This window comes from Sarcophilus harrisii, chromosome 2 (genome assembly GCF_902635505.1).
Source record: "Sarcophilus harrisii chromosome 2, mSarHar1.11, whole genome shotgun sequence".
Lineage (NCBI taxonomy): Eukaryota > Metazoa > Chordata > Mammalia > Dasyuromorphia > Dasyuridae > Sarcophilus > Sarcophilus harrisii.
In genome coordinates, this window is record NC_045427.1 from 65,969,077 (window position 1) to 65,995,750 (window position 26,674).

The window sequence follows — 26,674 nt, forward strand, 5'->3', positions numbered from 1 at the left end:
CACACACACACACATGTATGCATATATGTGCAATGTTTTTTCTTTCTGTAGACAGAACTCAGGAAGGTTAGTTTTCCTGACTCCAGGCCTAGTATTTTATCTACCACATGACGTAGTTGCTCTATAGATAGAGACAGAAAGATATAAATAGATAGAATTAGAGAGACAGTCTTAGGTACCAAGACCTTTTTCAGAGAAATTTGATACAATTTCCCCCCATTTGATCACTTCCTTTCATGGTCTCAAGGTATTAATGTTGTCCTAAAGAGCTTTTTAGTTTCATGTGATTAAATTTATTTATTTTTTGTAATTACCTGTCTTGTTTAGTTAAAAATATGTCTTCTACTTATAACTATGAGAGGTGTTTTATCTTTTTCTAGTCTATTTTTTATTATAGAATCATTTTAATATTAAAGTCACATATCCATTTAGAATATGTTGCACAGTATGGTATAAGATAATGATATATGTCTAATTTCTAACAGTCTGTTTTCCAGTTTTCCCTGGAGTTTATTTTAAAATCAAATAAAGAGATTTTTCTACATAATTTATGTTTTCTACTTCATCAAACACTGCATTGAATTCAGTTGTTTCTGATTTTTTCTAGTCTGTTTCATTGATTCACCTCTATTTTTTAAACCAATACCATATAGTTTTGTGACTGATTTTTTATAATATAATTTGAGGTTTGAAAGTGCTATTTCCTCTTCATATATATTTACTTTCATCATTTTTATATCTTGTATTTTTAAATGAATTTTAAAATTATTTTATTACATTTTCTAAAGTATCACCTTAGTAATTTAAATGTTATAGCAGTAAGATTATAAATTAACTTTGGCAATATTATTATTTTTATTATATTCATACAACCTAGGTATGATTACTGAATATTTTCTTCAGATATTTAAGCTGTTTTTATTATATTAAGTAACACTTTGAAATTGAATCTATACAGATCTTTTGTGTGCTTTGGTAGTTCAATCCCCAGATATTTTGTGTATTTTATGGTTATTTGCAATGGATTTTTTTTCATTTTTGCTTCTTGAATGTTATTATTATAGAGAAATGCTGTTGATTTTTGAGGCTTTATTTTGTATCCTGCAACTTTGCTGAAGCTATTAATGACAAATAGAATTTTTGTTGATTTCCTAAGACTTTTGATTATATTATTATACCATCAGGAAGTGAGGATAATTTTGTCTTTTCTTTATCTATCCTTATGCCTTTCTTTTTTATTTTTTTTTGTCTTTGGCTCTTGTTAGCATTTTTAAAAACTATATGAAATAATAATGGGGAAAATGAGGCAACCTTACTTTTAAATACATGGAAACATTCTTGAGCCCTTAGCTGTTAAAATCTTCCTCCTGCATAAATATTGTTTTAAAAATTTGTACAAATTTTGTGTATATGTGTGTATACACAGTCTCCTCAGAATTGGGAGTTCCTTATAGAGAGGAACTGTTTATTTTTAGTATCTCCAATTTTTAGTAATCATGCCTTTTATTTCCTAGGCATGTAATAAACAGTTGTTGATTGAAAAGGACTGGGAGATTTCATATGGAGGAGGCAACCAAAGATGCAAATAAGGTTCAAAAGATTATGCTTGTATGACAAAGGAAGTTGAGAAAGTGGAATGACAGACCCCCTGTGGGTCGAACTTTAGATATTAGTGCAATTCCAGGATTGGTAAGGTTTAAAATGTGACTATCCTCCCACATGGCTACAGTGAGCTAGAGGAGGCCTGTAGCAAAGTTTTCCAGGTTTTTTTCAGATAGGTTTTTGTAACACTCAAAGGCAACATGTCATGTTGCATTATTAACCATGTGTTTCATATTCTTTTGATAAGATTCTTTGCATATTCTTAAAGTCCACATGGATCATATACTTTCTTTCGAATGCAAGCTACAAAAGATCTTTTTAAATAATGCAGTTACTAAAGAAGATTTGCTTTTACACACTCCTCCAGTCTGGCAGAATTTATCCTTTCAAAGGTTAGCATTTTGTTAGTTATATAGAGAGCATTATTCTGCCTTATAAAAATACTCCCATTCCCCCCCACACCTTTTTTTTTTTCCCTCACATACACTTCTGTACATATTTGAAACCTCTGGAATGGACTGAAAAGTTTCTTTTTTTGTCAAAGAATAAGGTGTTAATTAAAATTTTCTTTTCAATCAGGTACATCTGTAACCAACGTAACAGCTACTGATGCTGATGATCCTGTTTATGGAAACAGTGCTAAGTTGGTGTATAGTATTTTGGAAGGACAGCCATACTTTTCCATTGAACCTGAAACAGGTAAGAGGACCTGACAGCAAATGTCATTGGAATTGCATTTTTACTTCAACTTACTAATCAGTTATGTGACTGACCTTGGAAAAGATATATTTCCCTGTGGCCTCCATTTGTGCATCTTTAAAATGTATAAAAGTTATATGACATAGTTCATCACAAAGGTATTTCCACTCTTTATATGCTCTGACTATGAAGAGGAATATATGACTGAATCAGTTTTATTAGAAACTAACATGGTTGCAAATTGAGACTTCTTAGCCTTGAAATTCTGGACAATTTACTTAACCATTTTGAGATTACCTCAGTTACTTCATTTATAAAAATAAATTAAAACAGATATAACAATATTTACATGTCTCCTTTACAGAACTGACATAGAAAAGTGCTTTACAAATTAGAGAAAACTTTAATGATATGAGCTATAATAATAAGAATAATCATAGTTATTTTACAACAGCACAGAGAGTTGCAGGTAAACAGAGAAAATATTATGGTCATAATAATCTTTGACATACTGTGTGTTTGCTAAGACTCTTCTATAGACATTGAAGAGTTTAAAAATAGATAAACCCATGTACTAATTGACAAGCAGGAGTTACAAAGTTCAGAAACCATTTTTTCTAGGCAAATTTTAAGTGGAAAAAAATTAAAATTTAATGAAGTTATTTTTGACACTTATTGAGTTGCAAATGAACATGATTTTTTTTCCTTTAAAACAGAAGAAAAGAATTTCTTTTTAACTAACCATATCAATTTAGTAAAGGGCATATATTTGTTGTTTTTCTGAAGACAAAAAAGTTAGCTGTTGTTAAGTCCTAAATTAAGACTTTCCCTGAATTTGTACAGGTTGTATTTGACAATATCTAAACAAACTAGTCTCAGTAAATGGAGCTTAACAAAGAAACATTTAGGAGCCAGAAGTTTGGATAATGTCAAGATTTTTTTTTGTCTCTGTATTCTTTCTTAAATAATAATTACTACTCAGAACACTGCAAGCATATTTTTGCCTTAAAATCATTTTGTATTTAAAAATATAACTTCTACACATACATATATTCTATTTATCATCACATATAAGTATATGCATATGAATATTTTTGTATACTAACTCAAATGATTAAAAATGAATTAAAATCAAGTTCCTATTAGAAAATTAATTAGGAACATATTTGTAATCTTATTCTCAACTAAGAAAACACTTTTGGGTAACTAAGTAATAAACTTAGGTTTTCTTAGTTTATGGCAATCATTACTGCCTGTCATTAAGATATAATGGGCTTGACTATAACAGTTAGGGATGAACTCATTTCTTTGCATACCTTATTCACTCATATGTAGGCAATATATTCACCTTCTTTATTCATATGCATTAGTCCAAATTCTTTTACAGAAACAAAACTGAGTTTCTCTCTCTCTGTCTCTGTCTCTGTCTCTCTCTCTTTCACATACACACACACACACACACACACGCAAGTGCGCTTTATATCAGTAAAGGGAACTTACACATCAACAATCCTTGTCACTTCTAAATTCATATGTCCATCTGCATTTGTGGACTATCTTCACTATATCTGCAGTCTTATGTGAATATCCATTCATATGTGTTTAAGTTCACTTGCAATGCATAAGATGTCTAAGAAAAACACACACACACACACACACACATAAGTTACTGAAAGTCAAGTGTGTTATACTCTTTTGTGTACTTAAGAACATTTTCCAGAATCAACTGAACAATCTTGACCATTGTCTAAGGAGAGAATCTATTTGTATAGATATGTACCTGTACTATAATCAAAGGGGCAAAATCTAAAACAGTAGAGAAAGTACCTGTAAGATAACTGGGGGTGGCTAAACTAATGAATCAGGCCATCAACTGTCCCTTTTGCTACCACATCAGGAAAGGGGTCAGCCTGTTGTAAAACACAGATCCCTTCCATGGTGGTGCTGGAGCAAAGAGATGCATAAGCAAGAAGAAACCTGTCAATATGAACAATTTTAGGTCCAATTGAGGTCCCCTTTAGATAAATCTATTAATCCAATAGAAAGTCAATACCCAGGTCATTAAAAACCCAGGAATAAGCCAAATGACGATAACATTTGAAGTCATAGATCTTTAATGGGAAGATATGACCAAGAGGAATAGAGGGCAAATAGCTGAGTTTACCAACTTTCAGCAGTTTTAGTTCTGCCAGCTGAGTTTTTGAGTTATCAGTTCTGACTATTTATACCCCTTCCCACATTCACTCTTTTCTATTAAGACTCATCCACAAGAGCACTCCTTGAACTGGGGAACAAAAAAAGTTACTCTAGATGTTCAGGGAGAAGAGAAATCAAAATCAAGCCTATTCTCATTCTTTTCCAAGGGCATTGGTTTCCATGAAATATATTTGCTACTGACAAACCGTTCAGACAAATTATCCAGACACAATGTGCCCACACAACCTGGATGAATTGCTGTTCTTCCCACAAGATGTTCCATTGTCTGTCTTTGCGCTTTCACACAGGCTGTCTGTTATGATTATAATATATTCCCTCACTGTCAATTCTTAGATTTCTCGGGTTCCTTCTTTTTTTATTTTTTTTTTATTTTTATTTAATAGCCTTTTATTTACAGGATATATACATGGGTAACTTTACAGCATTAACAATTGCCAAACCTCTTGTTCCAATTTTTCACCTCTTACCCCCCTACCCCCTCCCCTAGATGGCAGGATGACCAGTAGATGTTAAATATATTAAAATATAAATTAGATACACAATAAGTATACATGACCAAAACGTTATTTTGCTGAAAAAGAATCAGACTCTGAAATATTGTACAATTAACATGTGAAGGAAATAAAAATGCAGGTGTGCATAAATATAGGGATTGGGAATTCAACGTAATGGTTTTAGTCATCTCCCAGAGTTCTTTTTCTGGGCATAGCTGGTTCACTTCATTACTGCTCCATTAGAAATGATTTAGTTGATCTCGTTGCTGAGGATGGCCTGGTCCATCAGAACTGGTCATCATATAGTATTGTTGTTGAAGTATATAATGATCTCCTGGTCCTGCTCATTTCACTCAGCATCAGTTCATGTAAGTCTCACCAGGCCTTTCTGAAATTATCCTGTTGGTCATTTCTTACAGAGCAGTAATATTCCATAATATTCATATACCACAATTTATTCAGCCATTCTCCAACTCATGGACATCCATTCAGTTTTCAGTTTTTAGCCACTACGAAAAGGACTGCCACAAACATTCGTGCACATACAGGTCCCTTTCCCTTCTTTATAATCTCTTTGGGATATAATCCCAGTAGTAACACTGCTGGATCAAAGGGTATGCACAGTTTGATAACTTTTTGAGCATAGTTCAAACTACTCTCCAAAATGGTTTGGATTCGTTCACAACTCCACCAACAATGCATCAATGTCCCAGTTTTCCGCATCCCCTCCAACAATCATCATTATTTTTCCTGTCATCTTAGCCAATCTGACAGGTGTGTAAGTGGTATCTTAGAGTTGTCTTAATTTGCATTTCTCTGATTAATAATGACTTGGAGCATCTTTTCATATGACTAGAAATAGTTTCAATTTCTTCATCTGAGAATTGTCTGTTCATATCCTTTGACCATTTTCAATTGGAGAATGAGCTTGATTTTTTATAAATTGAGTTAATTCTCTATATATTTTGGAGATGAGGCCTTTATCAGAACCTTTGACTGTAAAAATATTTTCCCAGTTTATTGCTTCCCTTCTAATGTTGTCTGCATTAGTTTTGTTTGTACAAAAACTTTTCAGTTTGGTATAATTGAAATTTTCTATTTTGTGATCAGTAATGATCTCTAGTTCTGCTTTGGTCATAAAGACCTCCCCCTTCCACAAGTCTGAGAGGTAAACTATCCTGTGTTCCTCTAATTTATTAATAATTTCAATCTTTATGCCTAGATCATGAACCCATTTTGACCTTATCTTGGTGTACAGTGTTAAGTATGGATCAATGCCTAGTTTCTGCCATATTAGTTTCCAATTTTCCCAGCAATTTTTATCAAACAGTAAGTTCTTATCCCAAAGCTGGGATCTTTGGGTTTGTCAAAGATTAGTTTGCTATGTTTGTTGACTGTTTATCCCTTGAACCTAATCTATTCCACTGATCAACTAATCTATTCCTTAGCCAATACCAAATAGTTTTGGTAACTGCTGCTCTATAATATAATTTTAGATCTGGTACAGCTAAGCCACCATCATTTGATTTTTTTTCATTAATTCCTTGAAATTCTTGACCTTTTGTTTTCCATATGAACTTTGTTGTTATTTTTTCTAGGTCATTAAAATAGTTTTTGAGGAGTCTGATTGGTATAGCACTAAATAAATAGATTAGTTTAGGTAATATTGTCATCTTTATTATATTTGCTCGCCCTATCCAAGAGCATTTAATATTTTTCAATTGGTTAGATCAGACTTAATTTGTGTGAAAAGTGGTCTGTAATTTTGCTCATATAAGTTTCTGATTTTCCCTTGCAGATAGATTCCTAAATATTTTATATTATCAGTAGTTACTTTAAATGGAATTTCTCTTTGTAACTCTGACTGTTGGATTTTGTTAGTGATATATAAGAATTCCGATGACTTAGGTGGGTTTATTTTATAACCAGCAACTTTGCTAAAGTTGTGGATTATTTCTAATAACTTTTTAGCAGAATCTCTGGGGTTCTCTAAGTATACCATCATGTCATCGGCAAAGAGTGATAATTGGTTTCCTCATTGCCTATTCTTATTCCTTTAATCTCTTTCTCAGCTCTTATTGCTATAGCTAGCATTTCTAATACAATATTAAATAGTAACGGTGATAGTGGGCAACCTTGTTTCACTCCAGATCTTATTGGGAATGGTTGCAGTTTGTGTCCATTACATATGATGCTTATTGATGGTTTTAAATAGATGCTGCTGATTATTTTAAGGAAAGTCCATTTATTCCTATACTCTCAAGTGTTTTTAATAGGAATGGATGTTGGATTTTATCAAATGCTTTTCTGCATCTATTGAGATGATCATATGGTTTTATTGAATTTGGTTATTAACATGGCCAATTATATTGATAGTTTTCCTAATATTGAACCAGCCCTGCATTCCTGGTATAAATCCTACTTGATCATAGTGTATTATCTTGGAGATGATTTTCTGTAGTCTTTCTGCTAATATCTTATTTAAGATTTTAGCATCAATATTCGATAGGAGATTGGTCTATAATTTTCTTTCTCTGTTTTCAGCCTACCTGGTTTAGGTATCAGTACCATGTCTGTGTCATAGAAGGAATTTGGTGGGACTCCTTCATTCCCCATTTATCAAATAATTTATATATAGCATTGGCCAGATTGTTCTTTAAATGTTTGGTAAAATTCAATTAATTCCATCTGGTCCTGATGATTTTTCTTAGGGAGTTGTTTAATTGCCTGTTCTATTTCTTTCTCTGAAATGGGACTATTCAAACAATTTACTTCCTCCTCTTTAGTCTGGGAAGTCTATATTTTTGGGTAGTCATCCATTTCACTTAGGTTATCAAATTTATTGGCATAAAGTTGAACAAAATAACTCCTTATTATTTCTCTAATTTCCTCTTCATTGGTGGAAAGTTCTCCCTTTTCATTTTTAAGACTACTAATTTCATTTTCCTCCCTCCTTTTTCTAATCAGATTTACCAAAGGCTTATCTATTTTATTGGCTTTTCATGGAACCAACTCTTAGTTTTATTAATTAGTTCAATAGTTTTTTTACTTTCAATATTTTTAATTTCTCCTTTCAATTTTAAATTTCCAATTTAGTATTTGATTGAGGGGTTTTTAATTTGGTCTTTTTTAGTTTTTTTAGTTGCAAGCCCAATTCATTAATCTTTTCTTTCTCTGTTTTATTCAAGTAAGCCTCTAAGGATATAAAATTCCCCCTTATTACCACTTGGGCTGCATCCCACAAATTTTGGTATGATGTCTCATCATTGTCATTATCTTGAGTGAAATTATTAATTGTATCTATAATTTGCTTCTTCACCCAATCATTCTTTAAGATGAGATTGTTTAGTTTCAATTACTTTTTGGTCTATTTCCCCTAACTTTTTGTTGAATGTAGTTTTTATTGCATCATGATCTGAAAAGAAAGCATTTACTATTTCTGCTTTCTTGCATTTAATTTTAGTCTTTATGTCCTAATATATGGTCAATTTTGAATAGGTTCCATGAACTGCTGAGAAGAAGAATATTCCTTTCATCTCCATTCAATTTTCTCAAAGATCCAACATACCTAATTTTTCTAATATTCTATTTACTTCTTTAATTTCTTTCTTATTTGTTTTGTGGTTTAATTTGTCTAATTCTGAGGATGCAAGGTTGAGATCTCCTACTATTACAGTTTTGTTGTCTATTTCTTCTTGCAACTCTCTTAACTTCTCCTTTAGGAAGTTGGATGCCATACCACTTGGTGCATATATAGTTTAATATTGATATTGCTTCGTTGTTTATGCTACCCTTTAGCAGGATGTAGTTTCCTTCCTTATCTCTTTTAATTAGATCAATTTTACTTTTGCTTGGTCTGAGATAAGGATGGCTACCCTACTTTTGACTTCACCTGAAGCATAATAGATTTTGCTCAGCCTTTTACCTTTACTCTATATGTATCTCCTGCTTTAAATGTGTTTCTTGTAAACAACATATTGTAGGGTTCTGACTTTTGATCAGTCTGCTATCTGCCTCCTCTTTATGGGGGAATTCATCCCATTCACATTTATGGTTAGAATTACTAAATCTGTATTTCCTACCATCCTAATAACCCCAGATTGTGCTTTACTTATTCTTACCTCCCCCAACCCTCTTTCCCCCTTTTAAACTTATGTACCCCTCTTGTAACACGATGCTTACCCTCTTTATAATCCCTCCCTCCCCCTTTGAGTCTTTTTCCCTTCCTTCCCTTATTACTCTTTTCTTTTCCTTTTCCTCTCCCCCGTTTTTAATGAGGCGAGAGAGAATTTTCTCTAAAACAAATGTCAATTATTTTTTCTTTGAGCCAACTCTGATGAGAGTAATATTCACACAATGTTCCTCCCCCTCTCTAAATTCCCTCAGATATGATAAGTTTCCTTTGCCTCTTTGTGGGATGTGGTTTCCCTCTTTTTATCCCTCCTTCCCCCTTATTCTGCCATCATCCCTTTTCCATATCTACTTCCCTTTATGTTATATCATTACAATCAAATTATACATGTATTCTTTTGTATATCACAGCGAAATACAATTCTCAAGAGTTATTTTACCTTTCTGCATCTCTTGAGGTTCTAGTTGGAGATCAAATTTTTGTTTAGTTCTGGTTTTTCTTCAGAAACAAATGGAATTCATTTGTTTCATTAAATATCCATCTTCTTCCCTGGAAGAAAATGCTCAACTTAGCTGGGTAGTTTATTCTTGGCTGCATCCCAAGTTCTTGTGCCTTTCAGAATATCATATTCCAGGCCCTTGTTTCCTTTAATGTAGAGGCAGCCAGATCTTGGGTGATCCTTATTGTGGCACCTCGGTATTTAAATGGTTTTTTTTTTGCTGCTTGTAAAATTTTTCCTTAATCTGATAGTTCTGAAATTTGGCCACAATATTCCTTGGGGTTTTTATTTTAGGGTTTCTTTCAGAAGGTGTTCGATGAATTCTTTCAATGCCTATTTTACCTTCTAGATTCTATTACATCTGGGCAGTTCTCTTTGATGATTTCTTGTAAAATAGTATCTAGGCTCTTTTTTCATCATAGTTTTCGGAGAAGTCCAATAATCCTCAGATTATCTCTCCTGAGATCTATTTTCCAAGTCTGTCGTTTTAGCAAGTAGATAATTCATGGTTTTTCAGTTTGTCAATTTTTTTGTTTTGCTTGACTGATTCTTGCTGTCTCAATGAATCATTAGTTTCTATTTGTTCAGTTCTAATTTTTAAAGAATTATTTTCTTCAATAGCTTTTTACTTCTTTCTGTATATGTCCAATTGAGTTTTAAATGTATTGTTTTTGGTCTGTGGAATTTTTCCATTTCACTAATTTTTTTTTTTTTAGTGAATTATTTTCTTTTCAATTCACAGATCCTACTTTCTTGGAGTTCTTTGTCTTTTCAATTCACAGATCCTACTTTCTAGTGAATTCTTTATTTTTCAATTCACAATTCTTACTTTCCTGAGATTTTTTACTTTTTCCAATTCGGTATTTCAGGAAGTTGTTGCTCTCTTGTAAGGCTTCTCTTTCCTTTCCCCATTTATCTTCTAACTCTCTTTTGAGACTTTTAATGGTCTCTTCTTATGAGAGCATCATGTAAGGAGGACAGTCTGATGCATTTTGCTGTTTGAGGGTCTCTTCAGGTTTTCTGACCTGCTCTTTTTCTGCATAGAAGCTGTCGATTATTCTTTTCATCTTTTTATTCATGTTTGAAAGCCTTTAGGGTGGGTCTCTAGGCAAGGGGTTACCAGCTTCCTCTGCAGAGCAGGAAAGATGTAAACCGATTTCTGGCTCTGAGGTATGGGAGTGCTCTGGTGAGAGTTTTCCTTCCCCCAACAGGAGTGGATTCAGCCCTGGCCTAGCTATCAAACTGCTTAGTAGGGCTGAGTGGGTTAGCGTTGCCCTAGGCTAGAAGACTAAGGGTGAAAGTGTCACTGCCCCAGGCTGGAGCCTCTTGTGGGACTGTGAGTGATGTAGCAGCTGACCGCGAGACCGCATGACCTCAGACTGCGACCACCGGACCGCCTAGACCACCTGAACTCTGCCCCTAGTGTCTCCTGCCCAATGCAAATCCGCCCTGGAAGCAGACTCTATGGCCCCAAGCCGAGCTCCATCTGCGTGCAGGATCACAACTACCCAAGGAAAAGCCCCGTACTGAGGGGTTGGGGCTGAAAGCTAATGCTGAGATCTGTGCTTTCACTTTCCGGTTTGAGGCTCTCCTCTAAAGCCTAATTTTCTCTCCCGATCTGCAGCTGATCTCCTCCCTGGCTTCCCGGAACCAACCTTTTATGGCGAGACTGCAGATTTTCTTTGGCCGGTGAGTTGATCTCTGACTTCTTATCTTTTATGAATTGTTGAGTCAAGACTATTTTGAGGCTCGATATAATAATTGATAAAGGGGTAAGAGAGAGCATTGAGAAAGTCATTGATGATAACTTCTCCGCCATCTTGAAGACTCCGCCCCCTCTCAGGTTCCTTCTAAGATCAACCTAATTGATGTTATCTTCATAATGTAGGCTTGAACTAGTTACCATTCACTGCCTGTTTCTTATTTTTCCGAATTCCCTTATATTTTCACTTTATATTTTATCTAGATTTGTCTATGGACATGCTGTCTCCCCTAAAAGAACATAAGAACTCTGAAGAACTGTTTCATTTTGGTTTTGTATCTTTGATGTTGAATACAGGCTCTGGGATATAATAGACGCCTGATAAAGGTCATTGATTTATTGATTGTCATTGCGCAAAGATTGGAAGAAGGTAAACAGGAAATGTTAAGAAGAATGACCTATTTACTCCTTTTTTTTGGTTTATTCAACTTAGTGATCTGATATATATTGTACTCTGAGCATAATGGGTAGGAGCTAAATGGTTAAATTAATGAAATGAAGTGACCCATTTCAATTCATCTGTAGTTCAATCAAAGGTTAAACTATTTCCAAACTTCCCATTAATCTTCTTATTCACTTTTTCTCTATTAACTGGTACTAGGGATAAAAGTCTGGGCCTAGACTTGAGTTCTAGTGTAACTTCAAACATTTTCTAGTTCTGTTACATGAACATGTTATTTAATCTCTATGTGCTTCAATTTCTATGAATATAAAATGAGGGGAAAATAGCACCTATCTTGAAAAGTTGTTGTGAAAATCAAATAAGATATTTTTAAAATGCTTAGAATGGTACCGAGCATGTAGTAAGTGCTTAATAAATGCTTGTTTCTTACTTCCAACAATAACTGATTAGATTAGGTTAACGCTGAAATTCTTCTTGATAATATTATTAAAAAGATGGTAATGAGTATTATTATTATTACTGAATAGAAGAGGAAACTAGACTCAAGAAAAGAAGTCAAGTCATGTCAAGCAAGTTTTTATTAAGGGGATTCTTATGTGCTAGATGTAGTGGTATGTGTGTAGGGTACAAACAAAGACAAAAAAAAAAAATCCATGCTCTCAGGGAGCTCACAGTAAAATGGAAATCAATACACACAAAAGACAAATATAAAGTGAATTTGAGGAAGTCTCAGAAGGAAATCAGTAAATTTAGCGAACCTTGGAAATGACTTTCTATACGCTTTAGAGAACATTAGAAGAATGACATAAAAGGCAGGAGGAAAAGATAAGAAAGGAGAGAGTTTTGGGCATGAGGGCATATCCAGTGAAAATATCCAGAGTCAGATGAAATTAAGGAGGCCAAGACTACTGTGTTACAGTGTGGAGAGAATTGGAGAAAGGAGAAAGTTAAATGATTTTTATTTATATAAATTAAATTTATATAGAAATATCTATAAGTCTTAGAGGTTGGGATTCAAATTTAACTCTGCATATCTACACTTCAACATAATTTCTACTATTCCAGGATGCCACACTATGTATCTTCTTCATTTCTAGATTTTAATTAATAGTTGTGATTGGGCAGGGAAATGGTGTCTGTGTACTTAATTAATTATTCTTGATGGTGCCAAGGAGTCACTTGTATATTTTGATTCAATTAAAGTCAATGGAATGATGTTTATTGAGTACCTATTGTAGCAATGGTCTTGAGTGGCAACATGAGAGATATATATTTCAAACTTCAAAGATCTTTCAATCATGTAGGTATCCATTAGGTCTACTCTGCTTCAGGTTCTCATTGCCTGGACCTATATTGTTATAATATTCTTCTTCTGGGTTATCTTTCCTCAAATTTCTCTCCATTATGATTCAGCTACCAAAGTGATCTTCGTAAAGTGCAGGTCTGATAATCATCCCTCCTACCACCATCACTCAATACATTACAATGACCATCTATTATCTCCAGGATCAAATGAAAAAATGTCCCATTTGGCATTTGAAGGCTTTTACAACTTCATCCATTTTCCCTCTTTGTAAATTATAGTTAAGCAAGACCTGTCTTCCTGCTATCCTGCATAGGATATTCTAGTACTTGACTCCTTGCTTTTTTATTGTCTATTTCTCATTCCTGGAATGACATTTCTTCTGGTGTCTGCTTTCCCTGGGTTCCTTGAAGACTCATCTCAAATCTCAAGTTCTGTTGATGGCTTTTCCTGTCCCTCTGTCTTCCCCTTTTCTATTTTGCAAAGCCTCAGTTTGTGATAAGTAAGGGGGAAATTATAACTACCCTATTGAGACCATGATGGTATTGCTAATATCATGGTTTCATAGCTATAGTTGTAGAAGGGACTCCTGCTACCAATTAAATAATATGAATAAGGCACTTTATAAACCTTAAATCAGTATAATGTAATGTAAAAGAAAATATCATGTAATTTTAATAATATAGGGAACTCCCAGGTGAGGAAATCCTTAATTCAGGATGGTACCTTCTCTACAATTAATTGTTTGAGTTGTCTAGAGCAGGCTACTTAAACTTTTCCCACTCATGGTTATTTTCACCTGAGAAATTTTAAAGCAATACTGGATACAAAAGTGTATTAAATAGATATGAAATATAAAAGATATGAAATAAAACATATAGACATAGATACATACTAGTAAAACTGATTACTATGTATCCTAGAAAGTAAAGCTTTATTTATATATATGTATATATATATATAAAATGTAAATGTTTGCATATACATATATACATATAACACAAACATTATTAGAATTTTATTTTCTATCATAATATCCCATCATGTCCTAGAAGTTCTTTGGGTTCTTGAAGGCTATGTCTATGTACACCATGCTCTGGTTAAAAAAAAAAAAAAAAAATTCAAGTTAGAAATGCTTCAAGAACAGCCCCAGCAAAATTTTTTCTGTTATTTGGGAAATACAAGTGCACATCATCTGAAAATTAACCAGAAAGGGGATGACTGTGGTTAGATATGTGAAGTTCATTCCCTAAGAAGACTTTTAGGGATGATAATTTTCTCAATTATTTCTTCATATATTCAACAATTGGTCAGTTAGCTACTATGCTAAATACTAGGGATCCAAAGAAAGAAAAAAACATAATTATATTCAACTTCAAGAAGCTCACCTTCTATTGAACAAGGCAGTATGCATATGACTACAGACAAGAAATATGCAAAAAATTGAGAGGCAATATTAGAAACAAGGAACCCCAAGGGATAAAACAGTCAATGGCTGAATAAATTGTGGTATATGAATATTATGGAATATTATTGTTTTGTAAGAAATGACCAACAGGATGATTTCAGAAAGGCCTGGAGAGACTTACACGAACTGATGCTGAGTGAAATGAGCAGGACCAGGAGATCATTATATACTTCATCAGTTCTGATGAACCTGGCCATCCTCAGCAAGGAGATCAACCAAATCATTTCCAATGGAGCAGTAATGAACTGAACCAGCTACACCCAGAGAAAGAACTCTGGGTGATGACTAAAAACCATTACATTGAACTGCCAATCCCTATATTTAGGCTCACCCGCATTTTTGATTTCCTTCACAAGCTAATTGTACAATATTTCAGTCTGATTCTTTTTGTACAGCAAAATAACGTTTTGGTCATGTATACTTATTGTGTATCTAATTTATATTTTAATATATTTAACATCTACTGCTCATCCTGCCATTGGGGGGAGAGGGTAGGGGGGTAAGAGGTGAAAATTGGAACAAGAGGTTTGGCAATTGTTAACGCTGTAAAGTTACCCATGCATATAACCTGTAAATAAAAGGCTATTAAATAAATTAAAAAAAAAAAAAAAGAAACAAGGAACCCAGGATTAAAGGAGACCAAGAATGTCTATTTGCAAAAAACAGGATATCAACTAAGATTTAAAGGAATCCAGGGAAGCCTAAAGACATAGATGAACAGGGAGAACATTTTAGACATAGGGACAGAAAGAGAATAGACAGATATTAGAGCAGAAAGCAGAAGAAAGATCATTCCTGAGGAAGAACAAAGAAGCCAGTTGACACTGGCTTGTATTGTATTACAGAATATATGGGAAGAGTGAGATGGTAGAAAGAAGAAAGTTAAAAAAAGAAGCCAATTTATGACAGATTTTAAAAGTCAAACAGAAGATTTTCCATTTGATACTGGAAGTGACAAAGAGTCATGGATGTTTATTGAGTAGGAGATGACATGGTTAGATCAGTGTCCTAAGAAGATCATGTAGGAAAAGAACGAGAATTGGAAGAGATTAGTCAGGGAGACTATTAATTTGATATGGAGAAGCAGTTAAGAAATAGTGAGGAGTTAATTATCAACCTGTGCAACTTAGAAGGCAATTGTACCATTTGAGCTTTATTGATATAGAGTGCTATGCTTGGAAAAATCAAAATAGTACACATTTTTGGTAAAACACATATTTGGTAAAACACCTTGTAATTTGGTGCAGTCCTTGGGAATGACCTTACCCTATTCCCACTGTCAACCTCATCCCATAGAAAGGGAGGTCTCATTTATGGGATTCTTTTATCTTATCAGTGTGACCAAAGCTTGTACAACCCATCAAATCAGTAAGTACCCTACAAATAAGGGACCTTTCCTTCTCTGAGAAGGACTAGAAATACTCTTTCTACAAGTAACCTCTTTGATGAAAGCACCCTTATTATCCTGTATTAGCCTATCTTTCTTCCTGTATTCCTGTTCATGCAATTGCTAAAGTAGACATAATGCACATATGAGCACATTCTTCACTAGGACCTTATCTAACTCTCTAGATCCCATCCTTGCTTCCCCTTTTCCTCTTCACCCCTGACACTAAAATCCCTCACAACCAGCAACTAGATCCTCAAGAATTTCTTATAGCTACAAGCAGCCTTTGTGAGTTTTTCATATTCTGATCCATTCTCTCTGCACATGGTATTTCATTACTGGTAGAGGAAAGAAATATCAACTTAGATCTCAATAACCTATAATATGACTTTACCATCTTCCACTTTAATGTTCACAGTGCCTGACACATAGTAGCGATGTGTAATTCTTATTGATTAATGAAAGGAAACTCACACTGATGAGTTCACGTATCTTTATTATATTGAATAATTCTTCACCTCACTAGGTTCGGAAAAGATAGGTATGCAGATGATAGAATGATATATAGATAGATCATTCATTTACTTTTTATGTTCTAGGCATACTATTAAGTAATGGATATATGAATAAGAACAATTAAAACAATTCACAAACTACCTGTAGCATAACTGGAGATATTTAAAAAAATAAGGCAAAGACTTAGATCTAAGCAAAATAGACCATATCTGTGCTATTAGAGTGGCTCCATTGGCTTGTCTCATTCTTACACGGGGTAGAAGTAGAAATGATGGTCAAAATAAAATTGATTACAGATGGTAGAGCTGGATGAATATGGATAGTGTGGTAGGGATGTAGCACTGAGATAAAGTACATAAAGCAATTTGTAATCATAGGCTACTATAGAGGTATCAGATGGTGGTGGTGATGGTAGTGATAATTCTCAGTTATAACTCCCATAGCTAGAAACACTAAGAGACAACATCCATGCCATTCTCAGAAGTATTCAGACATCTCATTTTTTTCAGCAGCAAAAATGCTCAAAAAAGAATCTTGTGACATTGTGATAACCTCTTCAGCCTATTTACATTCTGAATTGGCCATATATCTGGAACAAGCAGAAGCTTACTATTAATAAGTGCTTATTAGTAAATCCCTTTATTCAGGAGGGCATTGAGATCAGAAGAAAAATAACCAATGAGTGAAAATATGCAGTGAAAGGCCTTGAAAAGTAACAGTTATACATATATATTTTTTGTGAGTAGTACTAATAGAATATTTAATAATGCTGAAAACAGCTTGTTTATATTTGAAAAAAATGCATCTCCTTTCCTCTAATACCATATGTTTTCTTTTAATATCTTGGGATCAAATGAGGGAAAAGAATGACATTCATTGAAAAACACTAATTTTAGAACAACAGAGAGTGAGAGTCATTGCAGCATTTCATGAGTGGTTTAAGAAGCTGAGTCAAAGTGAGTTATAGAACATCAGAATAACAAATATCATATTATACCAAAAAAAAAAAAAGATACAATATCCCAAACATTGCTGCTGTTAAGATTGGAGGGGACAGATAAATGACTCATTGGTAAAGGAAATAAACAATTTGATTGCCCTTTTTTGGAAACACAGGCCATCATCATTAGCTAGAGATAATATTTGTTTCAAATGAAATCAGAAAGATGTGCTACAATAAATAGCAAATGAGTGGGTTCCCTTTGTGGTGTGATAAAAGAATATTATTCAGGCATGGTCTTGGGAATGCCTTACCTACACTGAAAAATGTTATATCTTTTGATTTAAACTATAATTTGGCAATAGAACCTTCAGAGATCGTTTTGTTCTCTAATGCATAGAGGAAGCATTAGGGGGTGTGGGGGTGGGGAAAGCTTTGAATTTAGAAGATATAAGTTTGAAATCCATAACCTGCATGCTTACTATGGGAAAGTACATAACTATAGACAAGTTTCTTAATCCATTTGGGCCCAAGATTTCTTCTAAAAAGATAAAGATTCAGTGGACAATTTCTTAGGTTTTTTTAAGATCTTAATCCTATGATGATGAAAAAGGAGTAGATGGAGAAGTGGAAGAAGCAGAAAAAAAAGGAGAAGAAGAAAAAGAAGAAGAAGATAATGATGACGATGACCATGATTTTTGTTTGGGAATCAAACCTGTGATGTCAATGGTGTAAAGAACTTCCAGTGAATAGAGTCCCTCTGCCAATGCAGAGGGCAAGGGATCTATGACTTATGCTTTTAGAGAGTTGTCTAATTCCATAAGTTTGGCCTACCTAGTAGGTATCAGAGCAAGGGCTTGATCCTATCTTCTTCCCATTATGCTAGCTCTCTATTTTCTATTCATTATTGTGGTGTTCTCTTCCTTTTCTAAAATATGATCACTCTCTGTGGAGCAGATTTCTTGGGAGGCCTCTGGAGGCAGCCTTAGTTTCAGTTCAATATAATAATCACATCAAATGCAGCCAGGTGTTAAAAGTTTAAATCCTTTATTGTCTCCTTCAAAATAACCCGGTTAGTTTTCTTAGAGGCCTATCTCCTTCTTTGGTTCCAAGAGCTCTTGCAGCTTTTTTGCCAGCTTCAGCCTTCAGTTCTCTCTGAATCTTGGTTCTGCCTGACTGCATTCTCTGGCTTTTAAATCTCCTCATTTGACTTATCCTGAAGTTCTAAGAGCTTCTTATATATGATCTCTTAAAGGTATGAACCCAAAGGTTGACTCCTCCTCTGAGAGAGTGGGATTGTGGGAGGTGTAAATTTGTCAATCTCATACTGAATCCTGAAATCTCCCAAACTTGTGAACTAATGTGTGAGCTAATGTGTGAACTCTCAAAGGTGTAAACATGAGTATTGTTTCTATCAATTCCATTGACTTAACACCTTGTAAGGATTCTAACACATTATGACTTCTATTTAATATTCATCATCATTATCATTTTGTCTATTGTATGCTATGGTTACCTAGTCATGTTTCCGATTCTTCCTTTTAGACCCAAAGGGCTTTAAGAAAAAAAAGAAAATGATGGGATATCATTTTTCTTTGAAAAATGATGAGCAGGATGCTCTCAGGAAAAACAAAACCTGTAAAGTTCCCCATGAACAAAGTGAAATATACTGTATACAAAATAATAGCAATGTTCTGAGATGATCCACTATAAATAACTTTGTTATTCTCAATAGTACAATCATCCATACCTACTCTGAAGGACTGATGATGAAAAATCCTAACTATACCCAGAGAAGTTACTGATTGAGTCTGAATATAGATCGAAGCATTCTCTATTACTCTCTCTCTCTCTCTCTTTCTCTCTCTCTCTCTCTTGCTTTCTCTTTCTCTCTCTCTCTCTCTCTTTTTCTATTTAACTTAATTTTTCTTGAGGATTTTTATCTTCATTAGGGTAGGAGAGCTATGTTTTCTTTCACAATTGACTTTTATGGAAATGTTTTGCATAGTTTCACATATAGTTTCTTAATTGTGGGTAGGAAAAAGGGAGAGAACCTAGAACTCAAAAATATTAAATACAAATGTAAAAAACGTTTTGTATGTAAGTGGGGAAAATATTAAGTAAATAAATTTTTTAAAAAAGTTTTTAAAGATGATATTACAATACTTGGTTCTTGTCAGCAGCTCAGTGATCCAAGACAATCCAAACAAACTTTGTATGGAAAAAGTCATCCACAACCACAAAGAGAACTATGGAGACTAATGTAAATCAAGATATTCTATGTTCACTTTTTTTTTCTCTCATGGTTTTTCCCTTTTATTCTGAATTTTTTCTCCCAATATGATTTATATGGAAATATGTTTTAAAAATAATGTACATGTATGTACAAATGTCGCTTTACATGTAACTGGTAGAAGTAATCAAGAGGAAGAGGTCATTTTGCTATTCCAGATACAGAACTAGACTTTGTGTAATATGTCTTACTTCTAATTGTTTCCTACTATGGACATTGCATAGAACTAATAGCATCATAAGAGGTTAAAAATGCATTATATTGTGCTCTAAATTCATATTCTTAGCTGAAAAGGAGGAAAATAAAGTGTGAAGAATCTAAACTAGCTGTGTTAAAAGGGGAGAAAGTGATTATGAGAAAAGAGTTGGAGTGTTAAATGGAGATATGAGAAAAGAGGAAACGGTATAATTTAAGCCCTTATACAAATATTTATTTTAATAGTTATAATGTGAATAGAAAAGGATAAACTATATTTTCAAATCAATAATTTGATTACCTGTACCTGTAAACATCTCATATTTAACATACACCAATCAGAGTTCATCATCTTTTTTCTGGTACCTAATTGTTCCATTAAGTTCACTTTTCTTCCTATAATATTCTGTTCTCTTTTGATCAAATCCAAGTGAGACTATCATATGTTAAATTATATCCAGTAAAATTATATCATAGGACTTTAAAATTTGTTACTTTGTTTAAAGTTCTCTTGGTTCAGTTTTCTTGGGGTCTCTGGAAGCAGCCTTCATTCTAGTCAGAGTAATCACAAGGACAGACAGCTGTTAAAGTCCAAATCCTTTATTATCTCCTTCCTGGGGCTGGGCAGCTTTCTGGAGAGCCTTTCAGACCAGCCTTGGTCTCAAGAAGCGGAAGTGCAGGGGGCCAGGCCAGCCACCAGAATCCTGACTGAAGGTGAACTGAATTTCTGTCTCCTTGGCTCTGAGAGCTTCTGGTGCACTTGTCTTCTGTGGCTCTCAGTCCCTGCTTATATGCAGTATAAACCAATCATTTTATCTCTAGGAAACCATTATTTGTTGTAAGATTAAATCAATCATACTGAACCATGCTAAACTAGATAACCATTGTCTCATCAATTCCACTTAAGTTCAAAGTTCTGGCCCATAACAACTTTGCATGTAACCCTTTGAGTTAGTCATAATTCTGCCCAGTTTGCAAATTAGTAAACTGAGACTCAAAGAGATCAAATGACTTGTCCATGGTCCCACCACTGGTGAATGTCAATTTCAGAATTTGAACATAGGTCTTCCTTATTCCAAAACTTTACCCACAAGAGTATACATTTCTACCATGGTTTTGTTTTATTGTTTTTTTTTTTTACTGTCTAGAGAGAACTGGTAGAGAAAATGTGATCAGGAACATTTTTTAAAAATGAATGTTTCAACGTTTCATCAAATTAGTGAGGAACAAAACTCCCTTCTGATTTTAAATACCATTCTTGAGAAATCACTAATCCTTGGTCTATAAAGAGCTATCCAATGCTGCTAGAAAGAGGACAGAGAAAAAGAAGAATTAAAAGTGACCTAAAATATTGGCCTATTTTCCAGTTTATATGTTTCTCTAGGGGCAGTGGATGAGGACATTTTTACTATCCTTACAGAAAGGTTATTTGTAACGTTGCCATACCAAATGTGTTGAAGCAGTTTTTACTCAGTTCTAGTCAGATCATGATTAAAGGACTATGTCCAGTTCCAGGTGTTACATTTTAGAAAGGACATGGACAACTTTGGGAAGGTCCAGAAAATGATAATTAGAGATAATAGAAACAATTCAAAAAAAATGTACATGTTTATTTTAAGGAAGAGACTTAACGAAGATATAATATACATCTTCAAATATTTGGAACATTAACACAGAACTTTCTATTAGATGACTGTATGGAAAAACTAAGACTGGTGGGTAAAACAAAGTTTTGAGGAATATTTTGGTTCCCTATGAGGAAATGCTTTTTTTTTTTAAACAATTAGAGCTATTTAAAAAATGGAATAGACTACATCACAGCACTGTGAATTTCCCATTACAGCATGTTAAAACTAGAAGGAATGCAATAGAAGTAGTCTAATCTAGTTGCCTCATTTTACATTTAATGAGTGGCAAATTGGATAGAATCTAGACTCCTCTTCCTAAATTTACAATGGGCCCAGATATTTACAGCTTTTTGACCCTGATCAAGTTATTTAATCCTCTTTACCTCAGTTTCCTCATCTGTAAAATGAAGAAGAAAATGGTATCTTTGCCAAGAAAACCCTAAATAAAGTCAAAAAGAGTTAGATATGATTGAAGCAGCTAAACAAGAAGTTCAAACAGGTAAGGTCACTCATTCAGAATCTCATAGCTACCAATTGGCAGAGCCTGAACATTAAACAAAGTCTGCTAACATATTGTATATACTTTATAATTCTATATATTTTAACTTATGCCTTTAAAATATTCTGATAAGACACCCATAGTCTTAACCAGGCTGACAAAATGGTTTATAACCCCCAAAGTTTAAGAACTTTTAGATTAGGTGAGCTGTAAATTCATATCTGACTCTGTTATTCAGGTCCAGCCTTGATTTAGACAGAAACAATGAAAATCCTGATGGCATAAGCTCAACCTGAATAAAATGAAAGACCTGTTAAATTACTTCCCCCTCCCTCTTCAATTTTCACTTCAATTAAATTATCAATATCTTTTTTTTCACCCAGAATATATATTAATACTCATTCTAAGAGAGCTCAATGATGAACCATTATTCATAAGATGAATTCCTATTTTTTACTCCAATTGTAACTTTGATGATACTGGTTAAATAATAAACAAGGAAGGTGAATGGTTGAGTACAGAACACAAAGAAGTGAATGAAAACAAAACAAATATAAACCTCAACATAGTTATAAAGTGTTTTCTAAATACAAGTTAATTATTTTAAGTTATTGGGGACAGACTCATTATTTCATAAAAGAATACAGAAAAACTGGACAGCACCCTGATTATGTTTGGACATCTCACATCATATTCCAAGATAAATTCAAAATGGTTGCATGATTCGTAACCTAGATTTGAAAGGTCACATTGTAAATATATTAGAGCATCAAAGAAGAAAGTACCTTTCACATAAACAGGTAAAGAATTCATGATTATACACATAATAAAGAAGATTACACAAGATAAAGGGGAATTGTTATTCAAAATAGAAAAATTTTATTATGCAAAAATGACAAATTTTTACATAAATAAAAATAATATAATTTTAAAAATAGAAAAGAGTTATGTAATCAGGCAACAAATATTTCTAATAAAAGTCTAATTTGTGAGATATACAAGAAAATTATTCCAATTAATGAACATTCCCCAAAAGAAAAATAATCAAAGAATATAAAGGAAAGTTTTCAAAGGAAGAACATTAATCTATCATATGAAAAAAATGATAGGGGCAGTGGATGAGGACAATAATTGGAGAATAATTGGAGAAATTCAAATTTACCCACTTAACAGTTTTATCTCTTACCCAAATTGTAAAGATGACCAAAAAAAGAAAATAGATAAATATTCCATTATTTCCAAAAATTATTCCATTATTGGCATAGTTATAAACTGGTTGAATCATTCTGGAAAAATTTGGAATTGTGCCCTAAAACTTACCAAATAGGCATCTTTTGTTCCAGCTATACTATAACTATCCTGTACTCAAAGAAATATAAAGCAATCTTTTTTTTTTTTTAATAGCCCTTTATTTACAGGATATATACATGGGTAACTTTACAGCATTAACAATTGCCAAACCTCTTGTTCCAATTTTTCACCTCTTACCCCCCACACCCTCCCCTAGATGGCAGGATGACCAGTAGATGTTAAATATATTAAAATATAAATTAGATACACAATAAGTATACCTGACCAAAACGTTATTTTGCTGTAGAAAAAGAATCAGACTCTGAAATATTGTACAATTAGCTTTTGAAGGAAATCAAAAATGCAGGTGTGCATAAATATAGGGATTGGGAATTCAATGTAATGGTTTTAGTCATCTCCCAGAGTTCTTTTCTGGGCATAGCTAGTTCAGTTCATTACTGCTCCATTAGAAATGATTTGGTTGATCTTCGTTGCTGAGGATGGCCTGATCCATCAGAACTGGTCATCATCTAGTATTGTTGTTGAAGTATATAATGATCTCCTGGTCCTGCTCATTTCACTCAGCATCAGTTCATGTAAGTCTCTCAGGCCTTTCTGAAATTATCCTGTTGGTCATTTCTTACAGAACAGTAATATTCCATAATTTTCATATACCACAATTTATTCAACCATTCTCCAACTGATGGACATCCATTCAGTTTCCAGTTTTTAGCCACTACAAAAGGGCTGCCACAAATATTCGTGCACATACAGGTCCCTTTCCCTTCTTTATAATCTCTTTGGATATAATCCCAGTAGTAACACTGCTGGATAAAGGGTATGCACAGTTTGATAACTTTTTGAGCATAGTTCCAAACTACTTCCAAAATGGTTGGATTCGTTCACAACTCCACCAACAATGCATCAATGTCCCAGTTTTCCCGCATCCCCTCAACAATCATCATTATTTTTCCTGTCATCTTAGCCAATCTGACAGGTGTGTAGTGGTATCTTAGAGTTGTCTTAATTTGCATTTCTCTGATTAATAATGACTTGGAGCATCTTTTTCATATGACTAGAAATAGTTTCAATTTCTTCATCTGAGAATTGTCTGTTCATATCCTTTGACCATTTTTCAATTGGAGAATGGCTTGATTTTTTATAAATTAGAGTTAATTCTCTATATATTTTGGAAATGAGGCCTTTATCAGAACCTTTGACTGTAAAAATATTTTCCCAGTTTATTGCTTCCCTTCTAATCTTGTCTGCATTAGTTTTGTTTGTACAAAAACTTTTTAGTTTGGTATAATCGAAATTTTCTATTTTGTGATCAGTAATGATCTCTAGTTCTGCTTTGGTCATAAAGACCTTCCCCTTCCACAGGTCTGAGAGGTAAACTATCCTATGTTCGTCTAATTTATTAATAATTTCATTCTTTATGCCTAGGTCATGAACCCATTTTGACCTTATCTTGGTGTACGGTGTTAAGTATGGATCAATGCCTAGTTTCTGCCATATTAGTTTCCAATTTTCCCAGCAATTTTTATCAAACAGTAAGTTCTTATCCCAAAAGCTGGGATCTTTGGGTTTGTCAAAGACTAGGTTGCTATATTTGTTGACTGTTTTATCCCTTGAACCTAATCTATTCCACTGATCAACTAATCTATTCCTTAGCCAATACCAAATAGTTTTGGTAACTGCTGCTCTATAATATAATTTTAGATCTGGTACAGCTAAGCCACCATCATTTGATTTTTTTTCATTAATTCCTTGAAATTCTTGACCTTTTGTTTTTCCATATGAACTTTGTTGTTATTTTTTCTAGGTCATTAAAATAGTTTTTGGGAGTCTGATTGGTATAGCTAAATAAATAGATTAGTTTAGGTAATATTGTCATCTTTATTATATTTGCTTGCCCTATCCAAGAGCATTTAATATTTTTCCAATTGGTTAGATCAGACTTAATTTGTGTGAAAAGTGGTCTGTAATTTTGCTCATAAAGTTTCTGATTTTCCCTTGGCAGATAGATTCCTAAATATTTTATATTATCAGTAGTTACTTTAAATGGAATTTCTCTTTGTAACTCTGACTGTTGGATTTTGTTAGTGATATATAAGAATTCCGATGACTTATGTGGGTTTATTTTATAACCAGCAACTTTGCTAAAGTTGTGGATTATTTCTAATAACTTTTTAGCAGAATCTCTGGGGTTCTCTAAGTATACTATCATGTCATCGGCAAAGAGTGATAATTTGGCTTCCTCATTGCCTATTCTTATTCCTTTAATCTCTTTCTCAGCTCTTATTGCTATAGCTAGCGTTTCTAATACAATATTAAATAGTAATGGTGATAGTGGGCAACCTTGTTTCACTCCAGATCTTATTGGGAATGGTTGCAGTTTGTCTCCATTACATATGATGCTTACTGATGGTTTTAAATAGATGCTGCTGAATATTTTAAGGAAAAGTCCATTTATTCCTATACTCTCAAGTGTTTTTAATAGGAATGGATGTTGGATTTTATCAAATGCTTTTTCTGCATCTATTGAGATAATATAAAGCAATCTTGATAGAAAGAAGATACTATAGTGGAAAGAACCCTCATGACCTGGATTTTACCTTACTTCTAAAATTTACTCACCATATTACCAAGACAAATAACTGACTCTTTTAGTCCCAGTTTCTTCCTTGGCAAATGGCAATAATAATACTTGAAGATAGGATAATGGAAATAGTTTTCTTATTGAAGTAAGAGGAGCTAGGGTTAAATCTCAAGTAATATCATTTAATAGCTTATGGAAAAGGTAAGACAAACTGCTTCTCTTGAAGCCTTACATTCCTTTTTCAGAAAAAAAAATAGAGATAATATAGTCTTTCTCTCCAAACCACAAGGTTACTATAATGAAAATGATTTTTTAAACCTTAAGATGTTATAGAATTATATACGGTTATCTACATCAAAGGGTTATTTCTAGGAAAACTCCCATGTGAATTGGAAACTCTGAAGAAATATAAATGACTCTTATTTCTATGCACCCAAATCCCATGCTCCTTGTTCCAAATTAATAATTGTATCAAGATTCAAGGGAGTTGATTGTGCTATTTAACTCCCACAGGCAACTGGTTCTTATCCATCTGCTACCCCAAAAGTGAAATTCTAAACATACCCCTTGCTATACTGTCCCCTGATTTCACATATAAGATGGAATAAAAAATATATATACCCTATCCCAGCTAGTTTAGAACTAAAATAATTGGTAACCCTATAGTACAATGGTTTTGATACAATAAAGTTTATAATGGTCACTTTCAAAGCTTATGGCATTATGAGTCTAAAACAAGGTATTT

General features: G+C 33.5%; 1 protein-coding gene across 1 annotated transcript in view; it reads left to right on the forward strand.

Moving 5' to 3' along the window:
- The window catches only part of CDH8 (cadherin 8), a 546,497-nt gene that overhangs the window by 249,734 nt on the left and 270,089 nt on the right, over positions 1 to 26,674 (forward strand). Inside the window, exon 4 of the mRNA XM_031950338.1 lies at positions 2,182 to 2,301. Within this exon, the coding sequence (XP_031806198.1) occupies positions 2,182 to 2,301 (120 nt within the window). The remainder of the gene's footprint in view (positions 1 to 2,181; positions 2,302 to 26,674) is intronic.